This window comes from Panthera onca, chromosome D4, assembly GCF_046562875.1.
Source record: "Panthera onca isolate mPanOnc1 chromosome D4, mPanOnc1 haplotype 2, whole genome shotgun sequence".
NCBI classification, from domain to species: Eukaryota; Metazoa; Chordata; class Mammalia; order Carnivora; family Felidae; genus Panthera; species Panthera onca.
Window position 1 is genome coordinate 74,676,210 of NC_138351.1, and position 16,156 is coordinate 74,692,365.

The 16,156-nt window shown below is 50.4% G+C and overlaps 1 protein-coding gene across 5 annotated transcripts in view; it reads left to right on the forward strand.

Moving 5' to 3' along the window:
- ZNF618 (zinc finger protein 618) overlaps positions 1 to 16,156 on the forward strand; it is a 185,122-nt gene that overhangs the window by 95,894 nt on the left and 73,072 nt on the right. For all 5 annotated transcript variants that reach the window (XM_060608917.3, XM_060608915.3, XM_060608920.3 and 2 more), the window contains exon 2: positions 5,558 to 5,601. In XM_060608917.3, coding sequence (XP_060464900.1) covers positions 5,558 to 5,601 — 44 coding nt within the window. The remainder of the gene's footprint in view (positions 1 to 5,557; positions 5,602 to 16,156) is intronic.

Here is a 16,156-nt window from a genome sequence, read left to right on the forward strand (position 1 = left end):
GAAGTAGTAAATGTTGGGTATTTGGAATTGTCCATCAGTGGATTTGAGTTTGTCCACCCAAAGCTGAGCACAGTAGGCTTTCAAGGAATATCTGTTGAATGAATAAAGGAGTGAGTGATTATTTAAGATCAGTTGTTGTACTTCATCCTAGTTGCCAATGCAGATCATTTATTCATCTAAGCAACTTCATTGTCATTGTTTCCCGAGAAATAACCTAATGGATTCAACCATATTTGCTGAATGTTTGCCGTGTGTCAGGCCCCAAGCTGGGTGCTGGAGTCATGGCCACGTGTGGGATGTGGTCTTTGTCCAGTAGGAGTGCCCGGCCTGGGGGACATTGGTGCTCCAGGAACTGTGGATCCCATCCCATAGAGTTGGTAAGAAGTGCTGGTGATGGCGTGTTAGGAGTGTTGGGGGAACAGTGAATAGGGACACGTCAGATCTGGCGGGGGAGATGGGGGGAGTCATTGATGTCTCCCAAGAGGAAGCAGTTTTTGCATTGCAGTAGGGGAGGGAGAAGGCAAGATCCTAATTATACCACCATGGGAATGTGCTGTATCGGGTCTGTCTTGGGCTTAACTGGCTGAGGCACCATTTTGGAGATGCCGTCTCCAAGATGGCGGCCCTCCTCCATCCTCTCAGGGCTCAGGGGACCATGAGCACCCACATTTGCAGTGGTACCTCAGCCTTGCTGAGCCTCTGGCTTGGTTCTCTTATCGCAGAAAGGCATTTCATTCTTCGAGATCAGGCAGCCAGGACCCAAGGAGCTGTTTTCCTCCATTGTGCAAGCATGACAAATCATTAATTTTTGATTGATTTGCTTAGAATTATGGGCGCCCCAGCATTCTTTCCGCCGCTGAACAGCTGTATAACAAATGAATATATCAGTGTGCACAAAAGATTGGAGATCTAAGAGAAGCAATTACGTTGGCCACCCTCCCCCACCCTCACCCCTTCCCGGGCAATGAAGGGAGGAAATTTTTACCAGAAATTCCTCAAGTGGCTTTAAAAAAAAAAAAAAATGCCTTTTTATAATTGAATTAAATCTTTATCTCTTTATCTTTTGCAGCAGATTTCCAAACACATACCAGTTCCCCATGTGCTTGGGTTCTATCCATCCAGGAGGAATCTTTAATAATGAAATTTCAACTCGTGAATTAAAACCAAAATGAAAAAAAGAAAACGAAAAAAAAAAGGAGCAAATTCTACCCCTCCTTTTTGCCTTTTTTTTTTTTTTTTTTTTTTTTTTTGGGTTGCTGCTATTCCTTTAAGATTTTGGAACCGTACCAGTGCACTAAATGTGACCTCCATAACTTTTAAATTAAGAATTTATGCTGGCTTGAAATTTATGAAATATTTCAGCATGAAAGAAAGCCTTTTTCCCTCAGGAAAATTGAGCAATAAATCACAGCACTGTGGATTTACTGCCCTAGAGCCAGCGAGAGATAGGATTTTTTTTTTTTTTTTTTTTGCTTCATTCTGAAAAAAAAAAATGTAATCATATAAGACAGCTTAGCTGCTATCCTCCTACTCTCTAGAATTTTTAATTTCAGCTGTTTCTGCTTGGATTTATTTCCAATATTCCTGCTCGGCTTTTCAATTTCCTCAGTTATTAAATTTTAATTCAGTGCATTAGCATTTAAATTAAAAAAGGGTTTATTTTATCGAAATCGTTGGCCAGCCCCCATCCCGTAGCACACGAATTGCCTGTTTCTGCCATTTGCACAAAATGTGAAATGCAGCTAATGTCCTACAACTTACATTTGCACAAATTCAGAAATAAAATTTCTGGGTTTGGAATAATATTTTCTTTCCAAGAAAATCCTTAATAAGAGAATGGAAAAGAACAACTTAACATTCATTTGGGAGGGAAGAGGAGGGTCGAATGAAACCGAAAATAGCTTTGCCCGGGTCCTAAGGAGAAACTGGTGTAAAAGGAATGGATGGGGTGGGCAAAGGGGGCCAGGTGCCCTTGTGGAGAGCTGGGGGGTGTGTGGATGCCTGTACCCCCACCTTGTAAACGTGAGGAGGAGGGTCTCTCATGCGCCCACTGTGCCCCGCCCCATTTCACTTGCCATAGAGGGGCTTGGTTAAGATTGGATCAGCTCCATACAGAGAAACAGAGATGAAGGGTGGCAGGAGACCTGATTTAACTCTCATGCCTCCCGTCCTGTTTCTACCAATGAGAACCTCAGGTCCATGGAAAAGGTAGGAGCCTGCCCAAGGTGAGACCCAGACAGAGCCAGACAGAAGCTGCATCTGTAGGAGCACATGGTCCATTGGCAGCTGGATTTCCATTGCTCAAGCCGGTACTACAGATACCTGGCCTGTGTTTAGTACCTAGTACTTAACAAGTACTAAGTACTTACTTCTCTGTATTTGGTATCGTTTTGACCAGCCCTTCAGAGGAAGCCTCAGAGCTGTGGGGTCTGGTGGATGCTAATGAGATGCTGGCTTGTAGCATGGGATTTGGATCACTCCCTGAGACAGGCCGGGTAGAACCCTGGAGCAGAGCAGGTCGGCCCTGCCCCTCGCTCATCTGCCGTGCAATCAGTACTTAGTCCGTGCTAGGTACTTTTACACGCGTTACCTTATTTATCAGAAGTCTCGCCAGTCCTAGGAGATAGTCCTGGGGTTGGCATATGGCCATTTTGCACCTGAGGAAACTGAGGCCTTGAGGGTGCAGGTGGCTTACCAAGAATCATACAGCCCGGAAATGGCAAAAGCAGGGCTCCAAACTCAAGAGCATCTATTGACGCCAGACCCCGTGCCATTCATCTTCAATGCAGATTGAGAAGCAGGTCAGATTACCCTGGGTAAAAGTGAGTTAGTTGGTGGTTTAGGTTGAATCTTAGGAAATGGCTGGTATTAGACCACTTGGAAAATGACTGTCAGAGGTTCAGAGGTTCAGCTTAATTCAAGCAGTAAGTAGTTGTGAGGATGCAGGCAGAGCTCGCCTGGCATCTCACAGATCTCTCCACCTGAAGGTCGGCGCCCTCAGCGCTGTGGGCTTCCGCTGGGGCTGGGAGGGCCCCTCGCGGCTGGTCTGGACTCAGCCAGGCCCAAGTGCCATGATTGACGGGAGCTGTGATACGAACACGTGCTTTCTCGGACGTCTCTGCCTTGCGCCTGTCGTCCACCAATGCGCCCACCCGCATCAGCTCCGGTAAGCGGCCACGTCACATCTGCCCAGGTGGCCCTCGGCCCTCCAGCGGCTGCGTTTCCTCTGCCGCACCGTCTGAGTTTCTGTGCAAGGATTTGTTTGGGCAACTGAACATTTTTAGCATTTTGTCTTTGTTTTATAAAAATTGGTGGAAAACAAAACTGAGAGTTGCTATTGGTGGCAAAAGCACAAGTATCACAAACATTAAAAGGGAAACGTAGGTGGAGATGATAAGGTGTGCCAGAGACAGAATCTTTTCTCCTACCTGGTGTCATGTTCACTGTCCTCATGTGATCAACCCTGGGTGAAACGGGGAAGGAAAAGGACCCCCCCAAAAAAAAAAAGACAACATGAAAATATGTATGAAATGCTAGAAATACATGGCCCAGAGTTGAGTCTGAAAGATGAGAGATCATTTGGGATTTTATAATGTTTTAAAGCTCTCTGGGGCAGAATTTCCACCCTTTACCACTTCTGCCTCTTAGGATATGAAGATTAAAACAAGTTCTTCCCATTCACTTTCCATGGAAGTTTTGGGGAATGCAAGATGTCGGAAAGAGGCTGTAATTGATCCCATTCTTTTGCTCCCAGTGAAATAATATGCAAACCATTTTCCGCTTTCTTGTTTCTTCCACTGAAGTAATACACCAGCATCCCATTAATTTCTCCCTCCCAGGCCTCACGTTTCTACCTCCTTACTTGTCCTTCATCTTTGCATTTCCCCGGTCGGGGCAGTGGGGGCTGTGTGGGTTTCCTTCGTTTCCCGATTGGCTCCTCTTCTGAATGTTGGCGGGAGATAAAATATTCCAGAGCTGAGCGAAGAGGGCACCGGAGTGACCAGACCTAGGCTTGTAGCTGTGGGATGTTGGATAAATGACTTACATTCTTGGACTCTTGTTGCCTCACTTGTAAAATGGGGATATTGTGTATGTATGTTGGGGGACCGACCCATCAGGAGGACTGAATAAGAAGCATTAAATGTGCGGACACTGGCGCCTGATGGGAAGTTAGCTGGGGGAGGGAGTCTGGACACCCCTGGGGGCCAGGCTGGAGGGCCGAGCGTAAGGCAAGACGGAGCAGCGGGCACTGTGGAAAACGAGGTATGGCGGCTCTAGCTGGCTGTGGTCATGTGGGCCTGAGTGCTGCTTTTCACATGCTGAAATCCGGCCTTCTTTGGGTGAAATCCTTGGTGTTTTTACATATTGACCGCATCGAAGTCCACCATCTGGTTTTGCCGGTTTGCAACTTCTTGTAAGCGCGCTCATCCAAAGGTGGCTGCTGTTGTCTTTCTTTTAGGTCCACAATCCTGAAATTCAAAAACCTTGAAAGCAGAAAGATGTTTTGTAATTGGTGAGGTGGCACAAGTTGGCCTGGAGGGAGAAGAGACTCATTCCGTCTTCACTGAGCCTCTGTAGGGCTGACCGCATACGTTTCACTCTGGAAGTATCACTGTGTGCTTGAGTCGGGGTCGGGGGGTGGGGTGTCTCCCCAGACCCTGCCAGGGTGTTTCAAAATACAGAACACATGCGCTACATTACCTTTCTAAACTTGGAAGGATTCTGAATTTGGAAACACATGTGTGCCAGAGTTTTGAACCTGCATTATTCTAAGTGTGATTACTATTATTGTAAATGCTTTGACAAAGCCAGGAAAACGCATCTTCGACCAGTGCGTCCTTCCCATATCTGCAGCCTACTTCAGCTTCTGCATAGAGGTCCCCCCAATACCAGCCTAGTGGTCAGGAACCCCAGGTATTGGTCATTCAGTCCTCATGAGACTTCAGGCAGCTCCCTCCTGGCTCAGGCTCTGGGTCTCTCCATCTGAACCAGAACTTTATGATTTCTGAAATTTTCATTTGGTCAGCCTTATCTCCCTGTCCACCCCTACCCCACCCCCACCCCCAAATAAAAAGAGATTAAGAACCAGTACTCTCTTGTCTCTCCCTGCTAGGAGGGTTGGGGGACAGAATATTTTAACATAATAGGATTTTCCCCCTCCGGTTGGTAGGAATAAATCTGCGGCTACTGTTTTATTGGAAATCCCAGATGAAAATAAAAATGGTGCAATTCAATCTCAGATTTAGCTGGTTACTTACTTTTCACTGAGTCCCCAGGGCCCTGTGGTTGCTGGGTTTGTGTTGGCAATGGGTGCTCCTCTGGATTTAAAGGGCCAAGCAAATTCCGGGGGTGGGGGCGGGGGGTGGGGTGGGTGGTCTGACTCCCTCTTACCACTAGGGGCAGATTTTCCCCACATGGAAGAATGGAGCAGGGGTTTGTGCTAGCTCTCCCTTCTGTCTGGAGGCGGGTGTCGAGGGGGAGCTTGGTGGGGCATCAGTGGGTAGAGCCTGTGGTTTTCCCCCATGGTTGATGGAGGTGTTTTGGGTTTCTTTTGCAGGCTGACGGAGCCAGTGCAGCTGGAAGGAAAAGCACGGCGAGCAGGTATGCTCCCCGTGCCCATGGCTGTCCCCTTCCCTGCCCGCCCGCCCCCCACCCCCCCCCCCCTTTCACAGCTGACAGCCACCTCTCTCTGGTCCTTCCCTTCCCCTGAAAGGGGGTGGGTGTTCCAGGCCAGCTCCCTTGGCTGAGAAGTATCCATACTTCCCCGGAGGATGTGCGGTCGTGGTCAGCACTTCCGAGCCCCACCGCTCCAGCCCCCGGTACCCTCTCTGAGCAGCCACGAATGGACCAAGGATGACTGGGTTCTGAACTGGCCTTTGGGCGCTCGAGCTGGGGGGAATTATGGTGAAGCACGAGACTGGGCAGAGGACCGGGCTCGAATCCCATCTCGGCTGCCGTGCAGTGACCTCCAGAGCAGCCTGCCCATCCCATCCCATCCTAGTCTGGAACTCGTGGCCCAGCTTGAGTCCTGTGCTCGTCTCCCTGAACCAGCACCCCCCCCCCCCAACAGCAGGGGGAGGGGATACTCTGTGTAGTCAGACCAGGGCTGTGTCCTCACTCTGGGAGCTGGCAGGAGTTTGGACGCGGGGTGGGGGGGTCCCTCAAGGAAAGCTGGGCGGTCATTCCCGAAGAAGGCGGGAAGAGATGCTGGATAGGCCCATGCTGCAGATGTCTGCCTCTGGTGGTGGCACAGGCAGGCACTTGGTACATGTCAGCGCTGTTTCTGCTGTCGCCGTGTTCCCTCAGGGAGGGCGGAGCTGGAGTGGCCAAATGACCTTTACGGGGGCCACTGGAGATAGGAGGAAGGCAAGGGACAGACGAGAGTTGGCTCTCCAAGCCACACACACCAGATGTGGACCAGGCTCTAAGATTACCTACTGGAGTTGGGGTCAGAGTATGAACGCCAGGCAGAGGAACTTTCCCTTTAGTCCACAACTGGTTCTTTAGAACGTTAAGAGATTTTTGTAGAAAAGAGAGGGTCTGTGGCCAAGTGAGTGTGAAGGACAGTGGGTTCAACAGAGGCAACAGATTTCTTTGCTGTGGGTCCTTTTCAGTCTCTCACCTGCTCACGCGTGCGCCTGACAACATTTGGGATGAGAATTCCGTATTACTTCCAAGTTGTTTAACTGTGGAACCCTTTTATTGAAAGTTTGGCTTGGAGCAAGTGTTCCTTGGAACGTGCTTCGGGAAACGACGGGGAGCCATTGCTCTTTGAGAAAGAGTCACATGTTTGGCTCTGTGGTTTGGGAAGATCACCCCAGCAACCGTGTGCAGGGTGGATTGGAGGCGGCTAGAATGGAGGCAGAGATACCGGGCCAGAGGTCACCATGACCCACACCACCCAGCACGGCCCGGCTCCCAGCCGCTTCCCCGGTCTCCTCATGTGTCCGGCTCCCCCTTGCTCCCCCCGACCTCCTCTCAGTTTATCTACCCCCCTAAACCAGGGGTCGACCAGCTTTACCTGTAAAGGGCCAGATAGTAAATATTTTTACAGTTTGAAGGCCATAGGTCTCTCTGGCAACTTCTCTGCCCCATCAGTGCCTGTGAAAGCACCATAGGTGATCCATAAATACCCAGTCTGTGGTTTGCCAACCCCTGGCCTCACCTGACTCTTGCCTGAGAGCCTTTCCAGCTGCTGTTCCCTTTGGCTGGAATGTACTTTTCTCTGATCTTCCTTCACGTCTTGACTCCATCCTCCCCTGGGAGAAACCTTCCCTGCACCTCTCCTTCAAGGGCCTGTGGCCTGTGGCCTGTGTCCCTCGTAGACTGTTCATGCTCTGTATTTATCCCACGTATTTGTGTAATTTTCTCTGCCTCTCCCCTTAGGGTACCAGATCCATAGGCAGAAACCCCTAGCAGGCGCTCAGTGTTTGGGGGACGGATATCCTGAATGAGATGGGAGATGTGGGGATGATGTGGGGGTGGGGGGTAGACCACCAGGCTCAGGCCTGTGAACGCTGGCAGTGACACCTGTGGCCGGCAGCTGCCCAGCGCCTTGTGTTCGGCTGCTGGGCCCCTGGTCGTGGGATTTCGTGTAAGAGCAGTACATGGGGCGGCGGCAGTCCCTAGACTGGGGGTGCCTGGAAGTGCTTCCTGGATCGGATTGTCACGACTGGAAGGGGCCTCGGAGCTTGTCCAGTCCCACCCTCTCCCTGGACACTTGGGGAGGGACGGCCCTGCTCGGGGTCTTGTGATGAATAAGTGATGTCAGGCCTCGAACCTGCTAAAGCAGGGTGCTTTCCCCACTCAACAGTGCTGTGCTGGAGTGAGGGTCTGGCCAGCCTCTCCCACTGACCCCCATGTTTATTGAGCAGCTGTTCTGCTAGGCCCAGTGCCGTGTGTTAGAACTCAGACGGATTCGATGCTAAAGTAGTCATCCAGCAGACTCTTGAGTGTGGACAGAGGACGAGCCTCCGTCTGTTTCTCAGGACTTTCATGCAGGTGTAGTTCTTACCCTCACTTTCCGATGCGTGAGTTTCTCCCACACCAGGTCAGAAGGCCGCAAGCAGGTTTCCCCATAGCAGCAGTGGCTGCCTGAAGTTCTGAATTGAGTCTTCCCAGCCTCAGGCTGCCGTCAGAGGGAGAAGAGGTGCCTGGCCTGGTCAGGGGAGGGGGGGATGGCACGTGTACCATCAGTTTGCCCGGCCTCAGTAGCCTGGGCTTGCACATACTCTGTGACAGAGCGCCGTGGTCTCCCCACAGTGCCAGAATGTGCACCAGGAAGGGCCAGCTCAAGTCTTAGGGTCATGTGTGACTTAAAGAAGAAATTTCTAGTGGTAACAACTAGCATTCATTCAGCTCTTCTGTGTCAGGCTCTGAGCTAAGTGATTCACATATATTAGTTTATTGTTAACTGATGTAATCTTTATAATAGCCCTATGAAGGAGGTACTCTTATTATTTCCACTTTACAGAAGAGGAAACTGAGGCATGGAGCGCTTAACGGGCCTCAGGCTGCCCAGTTGGAAGCGAGCAGTAGAGCCGGGATGCCCACCCAGGTCTCACTTCTCTGATGGGTACACTTAACCACTGTTCCCTCCCACTTCTGAGGATGAAGTGGTCAGTTAACAGATGTTAGAGGAGCCTGTTAGGGGCTGGGGGCTGTGCCATCGGCTAGGTGCTTGTCAAGAAGCCAGGGACTTTGAAGGAGTTCAACCAGTGAGTTTATATTGATTTTATAATTAAAGCTAACAGAGCATCTTTGAGAGACCCAAACAGTGTTGTTGTATAGTGACCCAGCATTCGGTCTGAGAAGTGAATTATGCGTTAAATATCAGGAGAATATTAATGCAGGCCTTAGCTGAGGCCACTTGCGAATTTGACCCTGGCCTTGGGTTAGATCGGCCAGGTGAGGTTTAGACACGTCGGCACTTTGCAGAGCATTAGACACATTTAGTCCCTGTTTCAGATGGAGAAACAAAGGCCCGAGGCTCCCCGAAGTCAGAGTTAGGCTATGCCACCCTGGCCAGGAATGACCTAGAAGGAGCCCCAGGCCTCTGACACGGGCCTCCTCCCCCAGCTCCCGGCCGGGTCCCGGCGCACTCGGTTGTTATGCCAAGGCCTGCTTTCTTCCCAGTGCCTGTCTTTTGGCCCAGAACGCCTCATTTTGTTACTTCTCCAGAGGGCCTCTGGCTAAACCCCAAAACCAACAGCACGGACTGCTAAGGAATTAGTGTTAAATTGAGGGGGACAAGGAGAGGTGGTGTTTCTGATCCTAAGAAACAGCCGAATGTGGTTTGGTTTACTTCTCTGTAACCCAACCTGGGTCGATTTTACAGGACCGGTGATCCCTGCACTTGAGGTCAGTGCTGACTTGGTGTACAGGTTACAAACCACATAGCACAACTGTAGCCAGACTTCACTTATTCTGAGAGGCGTGGGGGCTGTGGGGCCTTAACTGTGGAAAATTCTAAAGGAAATGCAGTTTTTGTAACCAAGTAAACGTAGCTACAGGGTTGCTGTAATGAAGAATTATGCCTTTTTTGTCAGTTGAAGGTTTTTAGAGCTGATAGGGCTCTATAGATAATCTGGAGTAACTGTCTCATTTTCAGATAAGGAAACCAGGGATAGAAGAGGTTAAGGGACTCATTGCCTTGCTGTGTAGACCGGTTGCCTAACAAGCAATCAGGATCTTGTAAACAGAGAGATTTGGTCGGGAGCGGGGGGTTGGTGATAAGACCAAATCTCACGCATTCATTCCACAAATACTTAGCGCCTACAAAGGGCCAGGATCTGATCTGGGTGCTGGAAATACAGTGGTGAACAAAACAGAAATCCCTGGCCTTGTGGAGCTCGTTTTACTAGTGAGAGTGGAGGCGATGTAATCAATACATACAATGTGTGGTATGTCATAGGCTAAACAGTGATGGGAGTGAGAGAGAAGCAGAATGGGGATTGGGAGAGCCAGAAGGAGTATTGCATCACCAGAAGGTGACATTTGAAAGGATCTGAAGAAAATGAGGGACTGAACCAAGCAGTCACTGGGGAGAAACACATTCAGGCAGAGAGAACAACAGGTGCAAAGGCCCTGGGGCAGTGGTGTGTAGATTGTGTTGGAGCAGGAGCAAGGAAGCTGATGCGGCAGATAGCGCTTTGGAGGCTATCATCAGGACTTTGGCCATTACCCTACGTGAGGTGTGGGGAGCCACTGGAGAGTTTGAGCAGAGGGATGGTATGATATGATTCGGTTTTAAAAGGATCATTCTGGCTGCCAGAAGGTGAATAAACAGCAAGACGCAGGATTAAAGAGGTGTCGCCAAGAGTTCAGGACAGGCAGGACCTTAAAAGGTAGCCTTGGAAGTGAGTTTCCAAAGGCTGTATCTTCTCAGGCCCGAGGAATCCAGTTCAGCAAAGCATTGTTGAGTTCTGAATCCAAATAATGCACACTTCTCCATGGCTGTTCTGCCAGGTCACTTCCTCACCTTCTCTCTAGCCCCGCTGAGGGCCAAGCAGCTCATTAGCACCGTGTTGAGGAGCCCAGACTGCCTGGGTCCAGGTCCCGGGGCTACCCACTGCCTGGTTGTGTGACCTTGGGCTAGTTGCACAATCTCCGGTTTCCTCATCTGGAAAATGGGAATTATATTAGACCTTCCCTCATAGTGTTGTCAGTGAAATAGTAATATGCATATGCCTAGCACAATGCCTGGCCCATAGTAGGTGTTCAGGAAACGTTTATTTTTATCACCACCGTGCTGGATTCCCTTCCTAGGAGGAGATGACAGTGGGATGGCGATTGATTTCTTGTTGAGTCTGGACCCTGGAGAGAGGACTGGCGTCAGGGACGAGGGTGGGGGTGGAGCTCATATTTGTCAAGGGCTGACCCCCATCCAGTCACGCACAGATCTCCTTTGGTCCTCCCGTCTGAGGTAGTGATACTGTCCCTCCTCCTCAGAGGGAGTTGAGGAATAGGCTTGTCCAGGGTCACACGCGTTGTAAAATAGCTTTGGACATAGCTGAGTCTCGGTCCTTCAGGCCAAGCTTTCTCACTGGTGGACCATTACTTAATCGGATCACCACGTGTGTGCAGCCGCATAATTATTATTATTATTATTACTTTTTAAAGAATACCTTCTTGTTTCGCATTTTGGTTTTCAGCAGTAAAATCAAAGTATCCCTGAACAAATTAACTTCATTTGTACAAAAAACTCACAGTAGCAGTTGGCCCCGATGGTGGTCCCTGACCAGTACGATATTAGCAGAATGGATTATTGGAGCATGCTGGGTATATTTTAGCCAGGGCACATCTTTATCTTGATTCTAGGCTTATGGTGCAGTTACTGGAGCTCGGATTTGGTTTCCAGAAATGTGTATGCTCACCATACCAAACTTGGGGCGAAGTCGGGCCACAAAATGCCATAAAATTGCAGGCTGACTCTGGGGACCCTGTACCCATTCCACGAGGCCAGTGCTTTTTTGGTGGGCAGGGCTTCCTGTCTGCCTGATCAGTTACTGTTAAACCTAGGCTCTGCAGATAGGGCAGATTCCGGAAAATTCAGGCATGTCCTTAGGTTGCCCTCTGGAGACAGCCACAGAAATGCAAACTAATGCACATCGAAAGCGGTGAATCATTTTTGCTAAATGGCTTGCGGTGGTCGAGCAGAGGGAGGTGACTGGGGTCCCTAGGGAGCCCTGTGCTCAGTGCATGCACCCAGGAGTTTTCAGTGCACGCACCCAGAAGGAGTCTGAACAGATTCAGCAAGTGGCACCCCTGCACCAACCCGACCCGTTCAGGGCATTCAGAAGTCTCGCCTCGTCCTGAAGAGGCGCCATCTTGAGAAGGGTAACTCGGATCGTCCAACCCGGTTGCTTCTTGAGCCCCTTGATGTCAAAGGCCCTCGATCTGAGAAAACAGCTCAGGAAATTTCCACAGCCTCACCGTTTGTCTGGCTCTGCTAAGGGAACAGAAAGATTCTCACCCTCAGCTTGTGCTTCCTCCAGCTTTCCATGCAAAGCGTGATGCTTAAGAATGCCCTTATGCTCCAAACCTACCTTCCTGCTCACTGCCGCCTTCGCATCCTGCAGTGAACTTGGCTGCAGTGTGTCCTCCTCCCCCTCCTCATCGCTGCTGCCTGGGGAGGGGGGTGGCCATGCCCACCACTTCTTCTGTTTTCTGGGGCTGAAAAATCTCCCCTCTGCATTCAGTTAGGAGTACGCCATCATTGGCCTATGAGCTGATATTTTTCATAGTTTGGCCAAACTTTCCACGTTTTTGTCTGGCAAGTACTTGGTAAGGATGGGAGAAAAGAACTAACATTTATGGAGCCCCACTATGTGTGAGGTGTTGTGCTGGGTGCCTCGCGTACATCTCTGTCCTTGAATCTTCTAAACAACTCTTAGTGGTTCGCATTAACTTCACCAGCTTCCATGCGAGGAGAGCGGGGCGTAAGTAGGTTAGAAAGCTTGGCAACGGCTCAGCGTCTAGTTTATTACCCCCGAACACCTTGGGAAGACGTGGACCACGTTAGGGGCACATTGGCAGCCGAAGGGCAGCTCCGGGCATCAGCTGTCAGTGTGGGCAGGATGTTGGAGCAGAGGGGTCCTGCTGGGAAGCTTCTTTACCTTTCATTCCAAGGAGAAAGTGGCCGGAGGAGCTGGACGTCAGAGAGAAAGAGAGATAGTAGCTAAGTCTCAGCCTCAGTAGGGAATCATATTGGTGGCAGAGGGAGCGTAATTTTTCTCTGTTCTCACGTCAGCCAGCGTGACGACCAACTTAGGAGTCGTCTCGGTCTTCGCTGGTTGAGTCGGCTGCTCTCTGGGGTCTGCATGGGACCCCGCAGGTGCCCCAGAGGGTCTCTGCAGGACTGCGGGCAGGGACTCTGCTGTGACCCCCCCCTCCCTTCCCCACCTGCCAGCGGAGGGAATGCTGTCCGAGTAAGAAATCCTGAGTCTGCAGTGTCCCCGACAGTTGGGTGAAGAGAAACTCAGAAAGGTGAGTCTTGGGAGAGCAGTGCACCTTGCTCACGGTTCCGAATTGTACCATCGCTACACCCATTGGACGAGGAATGCAGCGTGTCTCTTTAAAATGCTGTTAGCAATAATTCTTTTTAATGACCTGGGCCAACCTTCCCTGTGCCATGACACCCGTAAAAGAAGTTCCCAGCTGTCCCCGGAGGGCCCCATCCTGCTAAATGTCGGAGTTGGTGACTTGACAGCATTGCTCAAGACTCCTGCTTTTCTCTATTTTAGGTTTAAATTAACCAGGGAATTAACTCTTAATATTTAAATCTTCATGCTGTCTTTCGGAACTGCAGTATTACCCAGCGTCGTGGCTGACTGACAACATACATTGAAGAAAATTAAGTGCCTACGAATTATCTCAAACTAATGATGTATTTATGCATTGTAGGTTATTTTGAATTTCTAGACTGTTAAGAGTTGTTTAATAGGTTAATAGTTTTAATCTATTAATCTAATCTTTTCTGCTTGACTATTTATTAAAATATATCAGTGATACATGACAAATGGAAGCGCAGATAATTCTGAGGGTTATTAAGGCATGGGCGATGTGAAGATTTGAAACACGGGTGGAATAGTAAACACACGGGCCTCGTTATCCGGGTTTGTGGAAACTGGGGTTTTGCTCTAGGGGTCTCTCTCTTGGTCCTTCCTGGCTGGTGGAAGCCGCAGTCCCTAACCTGGTTACGATTCCTGTCCTCGTCACTGAAAGCAGGAGACCCTGTGTCCAAAGGCCGTATCTGAACAGCAGCCATTTTGGAAGACTTCAAGGAGAGTTAGAGGTCAACAGTGAACAAAAAGCCCAAGCACATTTCTCTGTGGCAGACGTGGAACTCCTCGTTCCTTAATTTTATCGCGTTTCTATGTTGCTGTTTGAAGCATCTTAGCATGTGCCCCTGTCTGTCCGGATGCTGAGGATACAGTAGGAGATGAGGGGATGTACTCGTCTCTTGGAATTTCTGGTCCATCAGTCGCTAATTTGTTCATTCATTCAACAGGTGTTTTGTTGTCGTTTTTAGTCGTCTCTTCTTTTTTTTTTTAATTTTCTTTTTTTTTAACGTTTATTTATTTTTGAGACAGAGAGAGACAGAGCATGAACAGGGGAGGGTCAGAGAGAGGGAGACACAGAATCTGAAACAGGCTCCAGGCTCTGAGCTGTCAGCACAGAGCCCGACGCGGGGCTCGAACTCACGGACCGCGAGATCGTGACCTGAGCCGAAGTCGGCCGCTCAACCGACTGAGCCACCCAGGCGCCCCAGTCGTCTCTTCTTTTGAGAAGAGAAACAGAAGTCCTCCAAGTGATTCAAAGCCCAGGCGTTAGAGTTGGGCAGATCTGATTGAATCCCATTCTGTCACTAGGAAGCTGTGTGGCCATGAAAAAGTCACTCTGTTTCTCTGATTCTCAGTTTTCTTATCTTAAAGCAAAACTACCCAGCCTGTCAGGCGTTGTGATATGCCTGGCATCAGTGGGACGGTGCATGGATCCGGTGTGAAGCACCATGCCTGGCATGTCACAGCCACCCAGTACGCCACAGGGGCCCTTGTCCTCACTCCCTCATTATGGTACCGTTGCCGTTCTCACCTCCACCTTCACGCTGGCGTATCTATCTCCGGTGATTGTCTGCTTGTGTCGTTCAGCAGACATTAGCTGTCATCTGCTGGGAGCCGGGCACGGGGATACAAAATGGCAGTGGGGTAGAGCCTTTACCTCTGGAGGTCTCTCCCAAGCACGTGGAATCAGAGAGCACATTCAGAGCAAGAGCCGTTTAGAAGCAGAGGGGGCACTCTCAGAAACCACAGGGCTGAGGCTGCAGGCTCCCTGATGGATGTCAGAGAGAGCCGCCACTGGGGAGCCCAGCGCCCCATCTTGGGCCCTGCAGCCTCAAGAGCAGGTGTCATTTTGCAGTACAGATCATCACTTGGTGCACCTTAGACTTTCATGTCTTCTATGTTAGCAATATCTCAACAAAACTGGAGGCCCCACGTGCTCAGAGAAGAGCAGGGAGTCCGGTGTGGCCAGCAAGGGGGTTGTGTTAGCAGATGAGGCCAGCGGGTGCTTGGAGCATGTCGCAGGGAGCCCTGAGGGTTGGGACGAGGGCTCTGGCTGTTATTCTGGCTGAGATGTGGAACCACAGTGGGTTTTGGGCCTAGAGGTGACATCACCTGGCTTGTTTGGACGGGGTCGCCTTGGCAGCTATGTTGAACGTCGACATCGGGGCGTTGGGCAGGGGTAGGAGCAGGAGACCGGCTGTGAGGTATGGGGGTGTGGTTGTGTGTGGTTATGGCAACAAGACAGGAGGCAGGGGACGGCAGCTGGGACCAGGGGGTGGTCAGGTGCTGGGAAAGAGTAGCCAGGTTCTGGACATACCTTAAAGGGGGAGTTGACAGGATCTGCCAGTAGATTCATTAGTACGCAGTGAGAGAGAGGGAACAGAGGTTAGTTCCAGAGCCGGGGCCCGAGAAGTTGGAGGGATGTAACTGAAATAGAGAAGTCTGCAGTTATTTGACGGTGGCATCGTGGACTGCAAGCTGTAGTGGGATGGGAGTCAGAAGGATAGTTGTCTTGACTTGGGGGGAGGTATGTTACAACAGCTCAGTTGGGGCCTGTTAAATATGGGTCCCTGTGGGGCATCCAGGAGGAGGTGTCCAGCAGGCAGTTTTGTGTGTGCAGGTCTGGAGTTTGGGGGGAAGTCCAAGCTGGAGACAGAATTCGGGATTCATCGTCGCATTGTTAATATTTAAAAACATGAGTCTGGATGAGATCACTTTAGGGAGTGTGTGTGGATAAAGATGGAAGAGGTTCTAGAACTGATCCTTGGGGCATGTCAGTATATAAGGGTTGGGCTGGTGAAGAGGAATTAGCAGAAGATAGAGGAGGGGCCCACCAGGCGAGCACAGAGCCAAAGGGAACAAAAGAGCTGGACAGAGGAGAGGGGGAGGAGCTCGTCCAGGGCTACTGACAGAGGACGAGGTCGCTGAGGACGGGAAGGGACCATAGGCTCTAGGAGCATGGAGGTCACCAGGGGCCTTGGGAAGAACAGCCCTGGTGGAACGGGGGAGGCGGAAGCCTCATTGGACTTGGAAGCATTGCCAAGGAGGGCCCTGCTGACTCCCGAATAGGAAGAATCCTTTGCTCTTAGATC